At 38.1% G+C, this 18,707-nt stretch overlaps 1 protein-coding gene across 1 annotated transcript in view; it reads left to right on the plus strand.

Annotated features, from left to right (window-relative positions):
- The window catches only part of LOC104404710 (catenin delta-2-like), a 123,684-nt gene that overhangs the window by 8,228 nt on the left and 96,749 nt on the right, over positions 1–18,707 (plus strand). The window contains exon 2 of the mRNA XM_010013222.1: positions 11,010–11,262. Coding sequence (XP_010011524.1) covers positions 11,010–11,262 — 253 coding nt within the window. The remainder of the gene's footprint in view (positions 1–11,009; positions 11,263–18,707) is intronic.

The raw sequence follows: 18,707 nt of genomic DNA on the forward strand, positions 1-18,707 counted from the left end.
CCCAGGATACGGTTGGCTTTCTGGGCTGCAAGCGCACACTGAAGCCTGCTGGTATCGAGTTTCTCATCAATCACCACCCCCAAGTCCTTCTCCACAGGGCTGCTTTGAATCTCGTCTCCGCCCAGCTTGTAGCTGTGCCTGGGGTTGTGCTGACCCAAGTGTAGGACCTTCCTTGCACTTGGTACTCAGTATTCAGATGATACCTGAATGAAATAAGGAGATTTTTTAATTTTTTTTTTAACTTTGGGACATATTATTGATAGTCATTTACAATATCTTATAACAAGCAGTTCCTTGGTAAGTTGTTCTCTTCAGCCATTTCGAAACACTGGAGTTTTCTATGACTTCAACATGCTAACAAAAAAAAAAAAAAAAAAAAAAAGTAGAAAAATAACTCTGCATTCTTGGGTTGAAATTACAGTATGTAAAAATGACATTGTGGGACTCCAATTTTAATATCATGATGAGTCCCATATAGAGGGTTCACAGCTTTCTGCAGCAAGCTGTCCAAACCACCTAACTTCAGCTCTGAGTTCAGACCTTGTACATCACCGGTAGCAGGCTCCACAGAGCAATTTATATCTGAGTTGTCCTACAGCTGTCTCATCCTTTCTCACGTTGTGTTAGTATTGCTTCTCAACATGGAACTGGAATTTAGGTCATGAGATGTATCACTTGTAATTATGTAGACTTTAGATTAACGAAGAGAAAGAATTTCAAGGGAGCAAAAGGGGAAAAAAAATGTTTCCTATATACATGCGCTTAGGTGTTTTCAGATTGTTACATTGAGTATCAGTGAGTAGGTTGGTACAGTTTTACTTTCATTTCAGAGTAACCTCTAGCTACTAATGAGGAATTACCTGTTACATGCTAGTTCCTGTACTAAAATACTTCATTTGACAGTAAAAAGGGAACCTTGGTTTCAAATATATTTTTGTTTTTAAAGTCACTTCAGCCAGAAAGGAGGAGCAATAGAAGAAACAGCTTTGACTTGCCCCCTTTTGGATTAAACCCTTCATCAGTTATACTGCTTCTCAAACCTTTATTTAGTTGTTGTTCAGTCCTAAAGTGCAATAGTTAGGTTATAAATACCAGATTGCTTCTTTCTGCTTAGGTTGTGAGGTTTTTTTCTTGTTAGGGGACAGGTTAGTTTTTTTCTGTTTTGTCACTGTACTGTGGTGCCACAGCTGCAGATTAATTGAGGGTCATGCTGGTAAATCACACAGTATTGAGTTCTGGATATAGGACATAATGTTTACAGGGAAATTAAAAAGAAAAAATATTCCTACCACTGCTTATCAGTTTGGTGAAGTTGTGATAATAGACCTATATTCCTAACTGACATCGCTTGATAACATTGCTTTATAGAGAATTTTAAGAAACAAGTAGGGAACAAATCTTCAGTACAAAGTAAATTGAGCAGAAAATACCTTAGTGATCTGCATAGTGAATAACAAATCACCTCAAAGCAATGCCAAGTCATAATCCCATTTCATTCAACAGATCCAGGGTGTCTGATACAGCCTTATCTGTGTTACATTATTACATATATGGAGTCACGGAATCAACCAGGTTGTTTTTAGGTCATTCTTTTTCCAGGTACAGTGGCATCTTCTCCAAGAAGTACTTTTCTTTTTGGTTTTACTTCCTTCCTATGAGAATTTTGGCAGGAGTATAATAGAAGACACTGTTTTCAACTTCACTTGTATCCCGTGGTCACTGTAAAACTGTGGACAAAGAGCAAGGAGAGAGGGAGGAAAGTGGCAGGTGAAAAACCTGCAGAACAGCATTTATAATCTGTGAGCAATATCCCCCTTATAGTGGAGAAGCATTCTCCAAATATATATTCATAGCTTCGAAGTATTGAGTCCATGGTTGAGTTACATAGAGGAACTGTAGTATGTGAAGGCACACGAGATTTCACCATTGCTCAGAATAGAAACCTTTTAAAATGGTCAGTATCCACAACCTCCTTCCTGTGCCCATGAACAGGTTACCTCCAGGGGCTTGTGTTTTGTCCTCTGCATTTTATAATTCTTCTGTTTTCCTTTTTCAATAGAAGGATGACTTGGAGCATGTCTGAACACTTCTCAGATGTCCCTTGACACTTGCTACCTAGTGTGATTTTAAAATCTTGGTCAGGGAAGTACATACCCTGTAAATGTCATCTGCCACTATTGAGAAAATATAGTGTCTGCCATGTGCCAGAAACTGTGTATTTATCATCTATTTACTGTACAGGTGAAGTCTCAGGTTAAAGCCTCATCACATTAGGCTTTAGTGGTGCAGGACTATGTCCATTTTATTTACTTCAGGATTGTGTCAAAATATAGGTTGTCAGACAGAAGCAATTCAAACACCTTTCATAAATCTTCCTGTAAATCTTTGCTGAATAAAACCAGAGTGCTGTGCCAGGGGTAACTACCCAGTAATGTCTTCAAGATGACTAACGCTTTTGTTAGGGGATCATTCTTTCTGCAGCATTATATTTAAAGGCACTTTTTAAAAAATCACCAGCCCATTAATTATTGCTTGTTTCTGAAACTGTAATTTTTTTTATTTATTTTTTTTTTATATATAAAACTGTCTACTTTTAGAGGTAGTCTCTTCTACTGTAATTTCAGCAGTTTACATTTAGGGTTGGTGTTTTTAAAAGCACAGCAAATGTTCAAAGAAGTTTGTTTTTACTCCGATGGGTCCTGCAACTTTCAAGCTATCATATGCAGAAGTTAGTTTAAGGTGCACATATCACATGGTCTGGCAATGCAATGCAGAAGTGTTTTACTTAATAGTAAAGTAACTCTCTGCTCCAGAATGGAAACTGTTAATTAAAGCAGCTGAAGCTTAGCAAGCTGTTCTAACAAATACCAGTTATTAGCCTTTCAGTTATTTAGGATTATAGTGTATTAAATAGGCAGAAGTCAAAATCTGAATAAGACATCCATGTACTTAATGGCTGTAACGTAAGCCAGTGAGGCTGTTAATCTGTCATTGTCTCATAATATATATTCTTTTCATAATGATTGTGACTTTTGTCATGTGTTTTATGTTGGCCAGTGGGACAGGAAACTTTTAACAGAGGGATTTCAAGAGAAGGTGAATTTGGAGCGGAAACAGAAATATAGTTGCAGTAGGCTGATCTGTGCGCGGTTGTATGGTCTGTGATCAGGTATTATAATCATTGTGGTCCTTATGTCCCACATGCACAATGTGAAGTCTACAAGGAGGAGGAAGGTGATGTGCATGTATTATATAGTGCCCTTGCTCAGGGATTAATTTTATCTCTAGTGAGGAAACTGGCGTGATGAAGTTCTGAAAGGGCAGTTGATTTTAAGGACCTTGGCAGTTGTTACTTTCCCTGTTTAATGCTCATGTAACAAATGAGTCAACTGCATGTTCTTCCCAAATTGGGGGTTGCAACTCAGAGAGACAAGAGACAATCTGAGAAAAGATCTTGGCGTAACACCTTTAGCAGCCAAAGTTGGCATCCAGTTGTCACATTCTGTGAACGCACCTTTTTCTTTTGTACAGAGCAGCATCACTGAAACACAATTGAAGCTGAGTCTGAGAATGGAAGTTGCATATATTAGTGGAGATTAGAATCTGGCAGACTTAAAATGTGGTCAGTTCCTGGAGGTGGAAAGAAGTATTATATTTTTTTTAATACTGGACACTTGAAAAACATGACTTCTACCCTGTTTGGTTGTAAAGAAGAAAGGAAGTCACTCTTGCCTTGAGTCAAGAGAGCTGGGAATCCAAAATAATTGTAAATACATAGTTGCTTGGGAAATCCTAATGTCTGCATAAAACCTTGGTGTTCCCTGAGACTACATGTATTTCAAAATGATGATTTAGCTATATATGCTTTTGAGATACAGGCTGTATTACCGGGATGGACACCTCATAACTTTGGCAACTGATGGTGAGGGCAAAGAAGGATGTAGAATTTGAGAAAGTTGTAGGTGCAGGGATGTGAGGTTGGGCACAGCAGTGAAGCCTTGTAACAAACCTGACTGTGGAAGAGGCTATGTTCAAATTTTGATTTCAGGTTTCACTGAAGTTGCATCAAGCAGAGCTGCAGATAAACTCTGGTTGAACTCGTTTATCTCTGGCATCTATTGAACTGAAATACAAATTTCTAAGATACAAACTCTGTCACCATTGCTGCTGACTGAATTACTTGTCTATCTATTTCTTCATTAAAATTTACTTCAGAGGTACAAAAATCCTTATAGATTACTTTATTCATAATGTATGTATTAGCTTCCATTGCTAACACTAATGGAACTAGGTAATTTAAGACTGATCCCAGTATGCTAATTGCATACTTAAATCCATAAATAAAGTAATCAGTAATAAAGAAATGCTAAGTCTAAATTGGTGATTAAGAAGATTATTCCATAGGCTGAGGGCTAGGCAATGGCAGTTACGTGTCTTCTCCCAGTGGAACTGTTCAATAAAAGGAAAAAAGGTATGTATTTTAAACAAGAAATACGCATGACAAGGAAACTTAGACACAGGCAGTGTGAGGATGTGCAAAGTGAAGTAGAACAGTATAGACACAAGGAGCCTTCATAGTGACCATATTCCTCTGTAGACAGAAGAATAGCTCAGAAACTGAGGAAGCAGCATTTTCTTCTACTGATTCCTTCTGCACTATGGAAAAGCATCATTTCCTAAGTAAAGGAACATTCAGCCTTATTGTAACAATTAGCATCAAATCTAATGAACGCTCTTAGAAAATGAAAATGAAATGGTACATCAGTGCAGTAGCAGCTTTGATTCTTCAGTCTTCAAAGATTTTCAGGTTCTGCATTGGAAGAGGGTTTATTGAACATGACAATATGCAGAGCACAAGTGATATTTTCTTGATTTCTATGAAGCAAGGAGCTGTTCTCCCACAGAACAGTGGCATGTAAATACATCGATGATCATGAGATGATTTTAAGATTTTTGTGAAAGAATCAAATCGCAAATGGGTAATGATTCATTACTAGGGCACACAATTGCTTTCACTATGTTTATGGTCTTCATTAGGCTTAGTGCTCTGCAGCTGCTGGAGGCAGGAATGAACCTGTTAACTAATTCAGAGATGGAGGGAGTAGGTCTCTGAGAAGTAATAGCATAGGGGCTAAATAGCTACCTCTGGCTTTGAAGATGGGATGAGGAACTATGAACAGATAAATCTCCTGTGATGTCATCTGGAAGAGATACAGATGTTGCCTTGATAAAAAGGCTTCCCCTTTACCATGTCATGGAAGCATCCGATGATAAAAATATTACCGAATACATGCTTGCAACAGCATGTAGACACTCTGATCACAAGTAGGTGTGACAGCCACGTATAATCAGTAAGTGAGGAAATTGCGACTAACACATTGGTGGGTGGAAAAGAGGCCTTTTTTGCTAAGTACCATGCTGTGCAGTATCTAATTATTTTGTTTGCTTGCTTTTCACCTGTATTCCCCTTTATCCCCTTAAAAAGGCATACCTGTTACAGCAGGAAGACTGATGATTTGGCATACTGGGCTGTTGAAGATACTGAGCTGAGCATGGTAGATCTGGCTGCAGGGAAGGAGGTTGTAGTTCCCTCAACATATGCAAAGTATGAGCATTTGGAGAAAGCTGGAGCCAGCAGAATTAGGGGTAACAAGGCTAGCTGAGTCTTCGAAGCATAGCTAGAAATCCCTGAGAAAGGGAGACATAGAAGTAACAGAGGAAATGAGGCTTTTCCAAATAACTGTGTGGAGTTTGATGTGATCCTGGAAGCCCTAAAAGGCTGGCTGGATGAGAAAGAGCCCATCCTGTGAGGGTGCAAGGGAAGATTCACTTACAGATTCTTTTTATTTCCTTCTGGCTGAGAATCTGGACACTGGATTTTTGATTGCAACTAAACAGGACAAAATAAAAAGTGTGGAGAAGTGAGGAAGGAGAAAGTGGAAAACAAGAGGAATAGGAAGTTGTAGTAGTTTTGACTGCATTTTTTTCCTGTTTCAACAAGAAGTTATGTAACAAAATTGTCAAGCTACAAAGGACCTCTGTGGTGTTGATATTTGCATAAGATCCTATATTTTAAATATAAATGGGAGCCTTGTATTTTGAAATCCTGTAGTGTTTGGGGTTTTTTCTTCTCTCAATTTTCATGTTTAAAATATGAAATTCCTTGTGCATGTGTACTTTGAACAGAGGATATGATAGTGCCTTCCTAAAATCATAACATGCAGATAGTTGTTAATATCAACCATGGTTTGGGGTTGTTTTTTTTTCCCCTTTTGGTAAACATTTTCAGGTTCCCCCAATCATGTATTTCTCAAAAATGTTACACTTCCAATGTGGAAAAGTGCTGCTAAAAGAAAGTAACTGCTAAGAAAATTTATGTATTAGCATACGTCTTGAACAGTGTTAAACCTGACTGCATGTGATTGTTACTTTGGTTTGCCGATTTGCTCCTAGCTTGATTATACATTATTTTGTTAAACTGCTATTGCAAAAAAACTGGTGCATGCTCTAAAACACTCACTTAAAATTTAGAGATAAAAAGTGTTTATATCCCCAAACTGGATGAATTCTGTTTCCTGATTGACAGAGAATGCATGGTGTTATTTTTATGGTGTATTAGGTGGGAAAGGTATGAATCTTCCTGTATATTTGCTCCCAACAGAATGTTCTGTATTTGCATCTTAGGATATTATGATCTATGAACTCAGGGAGGGGTGATGAACATACATTGCATTGAAAGAACATCTTATAGAGATTCAATTTTCAACTCTCACCTGAGAGTAAGAATCAACTGCAGATGTAAATCAGTGAAGAAAAAAAAATAAGACATTAAAAAAAAAAAGTAAAGAATTGTGAAATCTATATGAAAGGCACAAGGAGAAGGTTAACACAGGAACTGAATGTCTAATATAGAATAATAAAAGGAAAATTTTACAAGGTAAATTTTATAAGGTGATACCCACAAATGAAACAGCAGCACTAGCAAAGTAATTCAGCAAGTGTAGCAAGATAAGTCTCATAAACAAGTTGATCCTTTCTGAAGGTCTGATCCTACATATGTTAAAAGGGCAAAATGCCTGCTGACTTATAGAAAGTCTGAACAACTTAGCAGTTCTTTGTGTATATTTGGTCTCCCTAAGATACTCAGTTGTGGTGCAGTAGTATTTCTGCCTAAATGAATGTGTTCTTTCTTCTGGGGTTTTGTTAGTTGTCTAGAGATGTCACAGATTTGAAAAGAAGATACAAAATCTGAAAGTGAATTTCTGAGTATCTCATCCTGAGCCTGTGAGCATATTTAGTGATACACCTAAATTTTCAGCATTAATCTAAAAGTTGCTCTATCTTTGTTAATACTATGCAACAGCTGTAGAAAAGTATAAAGGCTGTTTTTTCTGTATGCTGTTTCTGCAATCAAGAGAACCATAATCAGGGCATACATACATCAGGTCTTTGGAGGATTTTCATTATAGTTAGCAGGGGCTTTTATCTTTGACAAAGATTTGTAAGAACTCGAGAGACTTAACTGACATCAACCACTGAATTTCCATCTAAGTTTTTAAAAAGTGGGGGCAGCAGTCACTATGAAAAACAACACTGTTGTGGATGGTAAAGCAAGATACAGGATAAGTAAAGTTTTGAGGCCTTTGTTTCTTTGATTTTAATCTTGTTCATTTTGGGGACTTTTGAAGACCAGAAGCAGGCCTTGTCTTGTAGACGCCTTTACCTCCAAGCTTCTTGTTAAATCAGCGACGAGTCAAGGTGTCTGCAAAACTTGACCTGCTTCTTCAGAGTCTGATTATGACTTTTGGGTTTACATTTATGCACAGGCAGAATAGAGTCTGCTGTAGACCCAGGGCAGCAGTGATACTGCTTCAGCCAGGCCAGATCCCAGGAAGTGTGGGCTGGTGGCTGATTCTGGGACAGGTGAAAGCAGTCCGTTTCTCCAGAAAAAGCACTTCTGTTACAACTTCTTTCCACCCCTCTCTTCCTTTGCTAGAACAAAACCCTGATCCTTGTCAGAGTAGTCTTGCATTTTATCCACACTGAGCTGATTCTAGGCAAGGTGTAGCTGCCTTTAATTTAAGAGGAGAGTCAAATATGAAAGAGAAAAGAATAAGTGTCATCAAGTTAAAAACACACACAAAGGTTGCAGGGCCATCTCCAAACTTCACTGGTACATGAATGCTTTCTCATACACTCCGGCTGCGTGCCTTCTGGAAACCTCTGTGCTCACTGAAGATTTAATGTTGCTGAGTGAGGCAAATGATTTTCTGAATATATTTATTTTAATAGATTTTTAATAATCACTATGGCTTTGCTGTTCCAATAGCTAGATAGAAGGGAGATCTCGGAGACAAAGTTAGCCATAGCGAGAAGAGCCACACTTCAGTCAGTAAGTCTGGCTGCCAGAAGGATTTATTTAAGCAAGTAACGTACTGGTAGGAGATGGGTCTGCTTCAGTTTTACATTAAACTTACTGCGTGCAAATGGTCTGCTAAAGCTTGACCCTTTTACAGTACATGAAGGTGGCTGTAGTCAAGTTCCATGTAAAAGCTACTCTAAAGCTTTTTGTTTTGCTTTTAGTTGAACTGGGTAACACTGACCAAACAAGCTTATTTGTGAATGTTTAAGTCATAGATTTGTCTCATTCTCATATTCTGACTAAGGCACTTCTGTGTTCATCGTGGTAAAATTCGAAAGGAAGTAACAGTCTGCTAGAAAGATAATTTGAGAAGCGAATCAGAGTGACTCGAAAAAGCACGTAGGTGTTAGGGTGACAGCTAGTTTCAGTTCATATAAATAGTTATTTTGATAACAAGACAAAAGAGAGAATATAAAAGTTTTCAGATAATTTTAAAACAAACACTATTCCCATTGAACTGTCTTGCAAAGGAGAGAAAGGGAAAAGAAAGCAATCTACATTACAATGAAGTTCTTGTTTTCAGCAGTATTAGTGTTGTAGGGTCTTTTGCAATCCCCCATATAATGTGTCAAGACCTAGCAGCATACTCTGTGACAGTACTTAAAAGTATGCTATATCAGTATACAATGACATTTTTGCTTTTTCATTTGAATATATTTCCAGTATTTTCTCTAACTTGTTTTTTTACTCTTTTTCTCACAAGGCACCAGATTTTGGTTTTGAACTGTGTGTATTCTCTGTTAAAATGTGATGTTTTCCTTGTGTCTTCCTAACACCGGATTTAGCATGATTTGTGCATGGGATGTTTCAATATGCTAATAATGTTATTGCATTTTAACTGATGCAGTTTTATGTAAAGGCCTGTATGTGTCTTACTACTCATTTCTCAAGGAGATATATACTAGCAATTAAACAAAAGCAATACTTGTAAAATGTTGCTATATATCTAAGTTAATGTAATCATAGTCTGGTTTGGGTCAGAAGGGACCTTAAAGATCATATGGTTCCAACCCCTCTGCCATGGGCAGGGACACCTTCCACTAGACCAGGTTGCTCAAAGCCCTGTGCAGCCTGTCCTTGAATGCTTTCAGGGCAATAGATAAGTGGGTGATCCTATTTATCTGTGTTTGTAACAGATCTTGTAAGATGATACTTCTATTGTAAAATTATAACTTCAGAACCATAAGAAAAAATAAAAATAAGGCAAACATTTGATACAAATTAAAGATTTTCATGTGTTGTAACTTTTACAAGTACTAGGTCGGACAAAACTGCTGTAATTGTATTTAAAGCTCACTGTATTTCATTTGCTGACTTTGAGAGTCACTTTGAGAAAACGCTTGAAGTCCCTTTCATGGACCTATAATATATTAAATATTTTCTTAAAATTTAAATGTGCATGTTAATGAGAAATGAGTGGGAAATCTATAATGCAAACCTGTCTTTTGAATATGCGGTTTTGCCTACAGATTAGCATATGAATTTGACCAAGCTAAAAGTAGTCGTGGACCTGAGCCACTTCTCTTGGCAAAAGTATTCTTCTTGTCTTGGGACAGAGGGAAATGGGAGCCACCATGAATTCATGTACTACTTTAAACAGTCTGAATTTCCTTCTGAGCAGAGCCAGCATTTAATTTGTATTTGTTTCCAGGGCAAAGATCATGTGGCTGTTGGTCCTCTGGCCTGTACAGTGATAATCCATTTGCTATTAACTGGACTTTGGTTAAAAAATATTGCACGTTTAATAAGAATCATAAGGCAGACTGGATCTCCAGTACATGGTGCTGCAACAGAAAGATAATAGACTACAAGAGAGATTAATAAGACTTTTGAGTTGCAAAAGCGTTAAGTCAGTTTAAATCTATTGGTTTAGCCACTCAAAACTGCTAATGCATTAATCTTGAGCTGTGGTGTGTGAGCACAGCCGTTGCTGGCGTGCATTAAGACATCTACGTGATCACCTTGTGCTTAGCTCTTTTTCAGACTGAGTTAGCAGTAGCAGTCCCCTAAGCCTTACTTAAGATGAAATATGCAGAAGATGGGTCAACGAAGCATACACAGCCACTTTTAGTAGCACCTGTCTGGTTTTACCTGCTCTATGCATACCAGGACTACAAATCTGGGATGGCTACGGCTGCCTATTTCTTCTGCTGTGGAGCTGTCCATCTCGGTTTGGACTCTGTTGGTGGATCTGACTGACTTCCACCCCTGTAAGAGCTGCAAAAGCCTCACTCAGTGGTGGTTGTGAGTCTTAGTTTGACTGTTCCCATGCTGCTTCTGCACTTCTTTCATTTCAGGTTAGTACAGTTAAAACCCCCAGAGAAAAGCACTGCTACAGTCTGCTTAACTGGTGTAAAGGTCTTCTAGTCCAGAAGTGGCATGTCATTTAGAAATTCGTTTGATGGTTATTTACTTCAGTAGTTTTGAAATTTACAATGTTGCTTGTTCTTTTTTTTTTTCTCATTTTTTTTGAACCCCTGTTTTATATGTGTGTGTTTCGTTTTTTTTCTCCTCTGCCTAGACCTGGTTAACCATTTCTGTGAACAGGTCCTCAATTTTTTACTTTGTCCCTACTTTCCTGTCGTAGCCCCATCTTCCCCTGGTGTCGACTCCGTACCCTTACAGCGCACAGGCAGTCAACACGGCACACAGAACGCAACCGCGACCTTCCAGAGGGCCAGCTATGCGGCCGGCCCAGCCTCCAATTACGCAGACCCCTACCGACAGCTGCAGTATTGTCCTTCTGTTGAATCACCATACAGCAAATCTGGGCCAGCCATCCCACCTGAGGGGACCTTGGCTAGGTCACCTTCCATTGATAGCATTCAGAAAGATCCCAGGTGGGTGAAACCTTCATTGTCTACTACTGTTTCTTGCTCGTGCAGAGGTTTGTAATTGTGATTTGCTTTGTGTGTTTCTGCTGTTGAATATCCAACAAACAAAAACAAACAAAAAAAAAAACCCTGACAGAACATGGAAGATTTTGTTTGCATAACAGCTTTGTCCTAATGCTTTCCCTTGGAAGGCTCTCATGAGCTCTTCTGTGAAATAAAATGATAGGTCTGCTCCAGAATATATGTGTTTAGCCTGCTTTCAGTAGCACTGCCCCTCAAAAGCTTATGAAAAGTAATTTTCTGTGAAAATGGGAGTGCTGTGACTTTTTTGACTGTAACCATTGTGGACTGAATTTTCAAGTTGCTTTTTGGGCAGAAGTTGTATGAGTTCTTGGTTTGTCTGCAGTTAATATTCATAAAAGCGTCAGAAAAGGATATTCTGGTATTGGGCAATGAGACTGAGCAAAGTGGAAGCCTGATCACATAATCGGGCTTATGCTTCACCCTGTGTGTTGTGCAGGCTTTCAATACCAGTATGTGTATATAACAGAATGTATACAATACCAGTATATGTATATAACACAATGTATATATATTACAGCTTTGCAGAAATGGTTGTTGATGTGCATGTTTTTGAAATATATAGTGCAACCTTTAGTGTTGCTGTGAGGCATGACCTTCCTTATATACCATGGGAAAGTGCAAGGAAAAAACTCCAAGCAGGCAGATTGCTTAGAGAGTTTTCTTTGACTTCCATGATAATGCATTTAGTGATTTTTTTTTTTTTTTTTTTTGTTCCATTTTCTAATAGAAAAGAAAGTGAGTGTCTTTGGTAACTTTAAATTAAACTTGTGGAAAGTATTAATTTATACAAGGCTTTCCTGTGGTAGATGGTGTGGTTTGGTGGTGGTTTGTTTTTTTTTTTGTTGTTGTTTTGTTTTTGTTTTTTGATATTTTATTTTTTTTGTTGTTGTTGTTACTTTTGCTAATTGTAATGTAGCAATAGAAGAGCCCAAAAATTTGCCCCCAGCAAAATTGCTGGAGGTGTTCAAGCAACCATTTGAAAAGACTTCTTTCCCTGCATTAAAAACACCCCAAAAACATTCACAAACCTGATCTCTCCGCTTGTTTAGCATTATAATGGTCCTTTCTGTCTCTCCAGCTGGAAACACAACAGCAGCTAAATTTTATGGCGCATCAGAAACATGCTGCTTGCAGCTCCTTATGGCATTACAGAGTTTCACTTGTTGAGAAAACTTGTCTTCAACTCCCCTCCCCGCCCTTGGCTTTTTCTTCAGAAATTTGAGAAAATATAACTTGAGTTCTTACCCTTCTTGCCCCTGCCCCAGAGCATTGGTAACCAGAGGGAAACAAGTCTTTTTTTTTCTTTTTTTTCTTTTTTTTTTTTTTTTAATGAAACCTTGGTATTTTGATAATATTGTATTCTGGAATATAAAAGCTCATACAGAAGGAGCTTTGCTTTGTAATTGTCTTGTGGTCAGACATAAAGAAAACTACATTAGGAGTGCAGTAAACAGAGGAGAAATGACTGTAATCTACATGAGATGTTTTTAGGAGAAGCATGATGATGTTGAAGGCACTATTCCCTTCAGACAGGAAAGACATGTTTACGGTATCACTACAGGTCCTAAACATAATATCCTTTTAAGGAAAGCCATCTCTATTCAGTTGCTCTGCTGTCACTTCACAAGTGTTAATGTATAGGATACGTAAAAGAAGGTTTCCTTTTGCAAATTTTTCACTTGCTTGCTTTTTGGTTCTTTCTCAATCTGTGATACCATTTGTGCATTCATGAGTATTGATTTCTGTAGGTAAACTAGCTATAACCAACCTAGGCAGACTGGTTTGTGAAACTATCCATGGCATACAACAGTTGTTGACCTTTCAACTATTGGAAAGACATTGAAAAATTGGAAGGAGTTTGGTGAAAAGCAACAAAAGCAATCAGAAGACTTCTAACATCTTGATTTCCTTGGAAAGGTTACAAAAACATGGATAAATGACAAGTGTGGAAAGGAGGTGACAGACAGATTTTCCAGGTGTTTGGAAAAATATTATGGAAAGAGAAATTACTTAGGGTAGCACATGAGAGGTATAATTAGGAAAAGGAAAACATGGCCCAAATCAAGAGAGACTTTCAGGGCTATATTAAGTTGCACTGTATTCCTTAGAGGGTTATCATTTATACCTTGCATGGCAAGAAAAAAACTAACATGTTGGTCAGCAAATGAACTTTGTCAACTGCTAAGGTTTGAGTTTCCTTACAGACCTACTGTTGCTTTGTTTGGCTGGTTGGGTGGGGTGTTTTGTGAGTGACATGAATCGTGGAAGGGAATGGCAGGCATCATTTTCAGACACTGAGCCTACCTGTTCAACCAGAGGTCCAAACAAAGGCTCACTGGCATAGGAAAATCTGCAGGACAAAAGCATCCTAATTGCAGGGGTTTGATTAGCGTTTGCGATGTCAATCAGCTGAAGATGAGAAATAGATACCCAGAAGAGAACGTCCTCATACCAATAAGTAATTAGCATGCCTAAAACTGAACATTATTTTCTGGACTCTTCATTTCAGGCGAAATTTCCATCTAAAGTTCCAGAAAATGGTTGGCAGGCACTGATGTAGTTGACAATTTTTTTCCATTGTTTTCACTATGTAGTTTGGATTGCTAATACTCCAGTTTCACATACGTGTTCTGAGCTGATATTTGGCAAATGAAATTTTAGCTCAACATCTGTTCTGCATCACCCAGCTGTCATAAAATGCAGTTTAATGTTCATTAGTTTAAAGCTTAGGACAAAAACTATTTTCATGAAGCATCCAGCCATTTTTTATCAAGTTTGCGGTAGGGGATAAATTTTAGTTTACGCATGTAGACTGTTAGTTTATATGAATTCATGTAACAGTAGTAAAAGCTATGTATATCTTTACTGGTGGAGAGTCTGAGGCTTTCTTATTTAAAAAGGAAGTAAGCCTCAACACCTGTCAGAAATGAAACTTAAGTTCTTCAGATGGAAAATGGAAAAGTTGAGTATCAAAGATAACTTACAGAATGATTCTTCAGAGCATTATTTTATGTTTAGTTCTTGTCAAAAAAGGAAGAGAAATATGCAGTAGGGCTTCAATATACACTGGTTCATGCCATAATCTCTTATGAAAAAGTGGCATAGTGAGAGAGGGGAAGACTGCAGTATCGATTTTCTAGTTACTGTCTCGCTTTTGCTTCTTACTGAACTGTGATTGAGAGAACTCATGAGTGTTTTAAAATACCCTAAAGTATCAGAAATATATGTTCATGTGATATTTTCCAGCCTTCTTTCATTTAAGAAAGATTAATTTGGCCCTTGACACCAAAAAATTATCTAAGGTTTGTCTGTTCCTAGACTTTAGGGGAACTGGGGAACCTTAGAAATTGAAATGTTGGTGTCCAATTGTCAGTCTGTCTGCCTTGCCATTTTTGCTCCAAAATATGAACCTGGCAAATACATGTAAATTACCTGATTTTTTTATTAATCACACTTGCTGCATAGCAGGTGAAAAATGTATAATTTTCACATTCTTCAGTCAAATACACATCAATCAACTTTTGCAGTAACAGTGGTTTTGCTTGTTTGTGTGTCTGGTTTGATGGGTTGAGTCAACATGTTTCCTTCATTGTTCTGTGAGTTTTCTTCTTACTTATTTTTATTTATACATTGATATACACATACCTTCTCCTGTCAACAAGCTGAGTCAACAGCAAGAATTATGTGGAATACACTCTATTAAGGCTGCCAAAATGAATTTCAGAGTTCAAATGCCCACTTTCATATTACATATTGATCTACCGTTATAATTTTCCTTTATGGCATCCCCTTTGCCAATATGTGTTTCAGAACCTTTAAAACTATTCAGGAGAAATGGGGTAATTTGGTGAATGAAGCTGTAAAGGGTTCATTATTCATTATAGAGCAGAGCACAATAATGATTTGGCTCTTATTTAAGAAAAAAGCAACCAAATCAACCCCCCACACACCAGCAGTAGAATCATAAAGCAACTTTACAAGAAAACCAAATTTTTTTGAAAGCAGGTATCTTGTAGTGGTTCTCAACTTCAGAACTGTCTAGGTATAGGTCAGCAGAGTGAAAGAGTTTTCCTGGTATTGCATGATTTAACTGTAATACCCTGAGACATCTGTGCTCTGTTCTGTGCTTTCAGAGTCAACTTTCCATTTCATTACCTCCGCTGGCCTTAATTTCCTCCTAAGCAGAAGATGATGGTGCTCTCTGTCTGTCTTCTAAACTTCTAAATTGGCTTTCTTTCCACTTATGAAAGGAAATAAATTAGATCAGAACATTTTGTGTGAGCTGTAAGTTTCAGAACTTATCTTTTTTCTTTTTTTTCCCTCCTCTTTTTTTGCTTTTTCCAAAAATAAGCTTCATTTGCAAAATACAAGCAAAAGAGCTTTCTTACTCTGTAAGAAAACTGATAGAAGTAAAATAAACTCTAGCTAAATTTCTGTGCTCCAGTAAAACTGCTTATGAGATTAGCATGCAGAATTTGGCACATAGCCTGTTAAAAGATAAATGTTTCTGCAGGATTCTTCACTGCATATTTAATCTCACTTTGTTCCAAGTATTGTCTCAGAGTTAATGGTGTTAGTCTACTGTAAATCTGTATAGCAGCCAGGCACTCCAACAGTATAACAAGGTAAGAAAATAACAGTATAAACCTGCATTTGTGGGAGGTTGGACATCTTGCTGGGAACGTGTCTGGTAGTTTCTTTGGGAAGGGTTGTTACCTTCAGAAAGAAACTCCTGGTGGGGTAGAAGGCCTTTTGTGACTACTGTACAGCTGGTGGCAATACTGTGCAGCACTGCTGTGGTCAGTCCTGGGCTGTGGGCTTTCCTTTTCAAAATCCAGAAGGCTGTTTGTTGATCTCTGGCATAACTCTGTAACCGAAGAAGTAGAACACTGAAGTTCATATTCGTGGTCTGAACAAGACAGAACAGGGCTTGCAGACCCTTGTTTTTATATGACACAATGTGTGATAGACAGCTCTCATTTTCACTCAATTTTCAAAGGTCTCTCTTACTCTTACTTGAAATTAAGAGGAGGAGGAGGTGATTTTCAAAAGGTGGGGAGACGTCATGGGAAACATACTTCTAGTGGATCTGAGCATGTAAATGTTTGGCAATGCAGGCTTATTTCCAGCAGTAAGTAGTTCAACTTCCTAGGTCCTGCTTATACCCTGCTAAGAATGTTTTGCAACAAATTTACATAGGCCAGGCCCTTTGTGTTGGTAGAACCAAGCAGATGGTGTTTGAGAGTGCTCATTTTGTAGTTTAAGTGTGTATTTCATTCAGCAAGGAGATGCCTAGTTTATTTTCCCTATATTAAAGTTGTACAGTCTCTCAGGCTTTAATGTGTACTCCGAGTATGAAAAACTGACCCTAAAAGAAAATAAAATCTAAGAGTCTAAACACCACAAAAATACACCCAATTCAAGAATAGCAACTCTGGAGCAAATTGCAGTTCCTCATACAGATCCTACATAGAAGGCATAAATTTTTACTTAGTGCACAAAATAGTTTTGAGAAAGCATAGCAGATCTGATAAAATAAACAGCAATATGTTTCCTCTTCCTGCTGTAGGTAACTAAGAATGAAGCCTACTTCCTTAAAGTAGGTGGGGTGGGAATCCACAGACTATCCTACAGTTTGTTAATTTAGGATTTCAGGAGACTTACTTAGCTGGAAGCCATGGCTGGAAAAAACTTCCTTAGAGGATGTTAAATTCCGGCTTGAACATGGCAGAATAAACACGGAGCTAATTGGTCCATGCAAGTGTCAACTTGTGGTGAAGTAGCTGAGGGGAGAGACAAGACCAGTGTCTCCTTTTTGGACAAATTTGTAATTAACCCTCCACCCCTTGAATAATGCTGGTCTGCCACTTGAAGAAGAGCAACAAAGCCCTTTCCTCTCTTTCTTTCCTAATCTGTTTGGTTTGGGGTTGTGGGATTTTTTTCCCCCTGAATTCTTTGTTTTCTCTCTGTCCCTTTGGCTTCAGTCATCCAGGAAGAAGCACGTGGACAGTATACCTCATTCTCATTCTGGTTCTTGAACAGCATAACTGGGCTTCTAATGGTGAATATATATGTCTCTGTGCAGTTTCTGCCTTTGTTTGCCACACACTTTGCTCTGTATCTTGTGGTTCATATGCAAACTTTGACAGATGCGAAATCTGTACAGTGCCTTTCTGTGATGACAGACTCTTGAGAGACAGAAAATGTACTGTTTTCCAACCAGACATTAAAAACATGGGGAAGAACCATACTTTCAGGCTTTACTGGGCTTATGTAAGCTGTTACGATCTGCCGGCAAGATAAACCACACAAGAAGCTTCTTGGTAGTAGCTCTTGGACATCTCATCAGCCAAATGAATAATAATGATCTTGCTGTTCACAGGGATGTTGACAGTAAGTGAAATTTTGAGGGGCTTTGAAGTTCAAAGGGTAATCTTGGTCTTACTTTTATGGGAAACATGATGGAAGAGAGGAGAAGGAAATACATTAGGGTGGAAAAGATGATGGGAAAAATCTTGAAGAAGCTTGCTAAAATCAGGACGCATAGTCTCAAATTTTCTCATTTAAAAAAAAAAGGAACTGGAAGTCATTCTCAACACTGAGATATAAATTGTTATGCAGAGGTTATTAGTTTCTGAAGCTGGACATCAATGTGATATTGCACAAGCATTTTATAAGCGGGGAACAAAAGCCAGCTAATGTTGTGGCCTTTGTACAAAATGGATCATTGAGAGTGCAGATTTCTGTAAGACTAACACCAAGAGTTTGGTGAAATGTTTCTCATATAGAGTTGAGATAAAAATGTTAAAGGGAATGATCAACAACTTTTATTAGTTTCTAGCAGAACTTTATAGCCTTTATAAATTAAGAGCCTGACTTTAAGAACCCTAGCTCTATGTAGATTAAAAATGTTAGATGGGAATAGACTGATCTCCTCTAGCCCAGGCAAGGTCAGAACCTGATGTGAACAAAGTCTGAGCCCTAGCCTTTCTTTCTCTGGTGATCTCCACCACTTTCACTTAGATTGTTCTTTCTCACCTCACCCTACTGCCCCACTCCAGGAGCTCAAATGAACAAGTGAGATTCAAAGGTGCATCAAAGTTCTTAGCATTAAGCAAGTGGTTTCCTAGGAAGCAGAAGCCACCAGTGATCCCAAAAAATCCTACAGTCATTGTTGCCAGGGAAACTCCTAGGCTTTAGACTTACTGTGATTTGTTCTTTTTACTTTGTTTGTTTTTAAGCCACTGCAGCAACAGTGGGATCACTGGCTATTTAGCTTGCCATCCACCACTAATAATTTGGGGGTTATGTTTATTCTTATCGTGCAATGAAGTGGAAGGATCTGGACAGCTGAAGACCTGGAAAGA

Source organism: Nestor notabilis, unplaced genomic scaffold (genome assembly GCF_000696875.1).
Source record: "Nestor notabilis isolate BGI_N333 unplaced genomic scaffold, ASM69687v1 scaffold864, whole genome shotgun sequence".
In the NCBI taxonomy this organism is placed as follows: Eukaryota; Metazoa; Chordata; class Aves; order Psittaciformes; family Psittacidae; genus Nestor; species Nestor notabilis.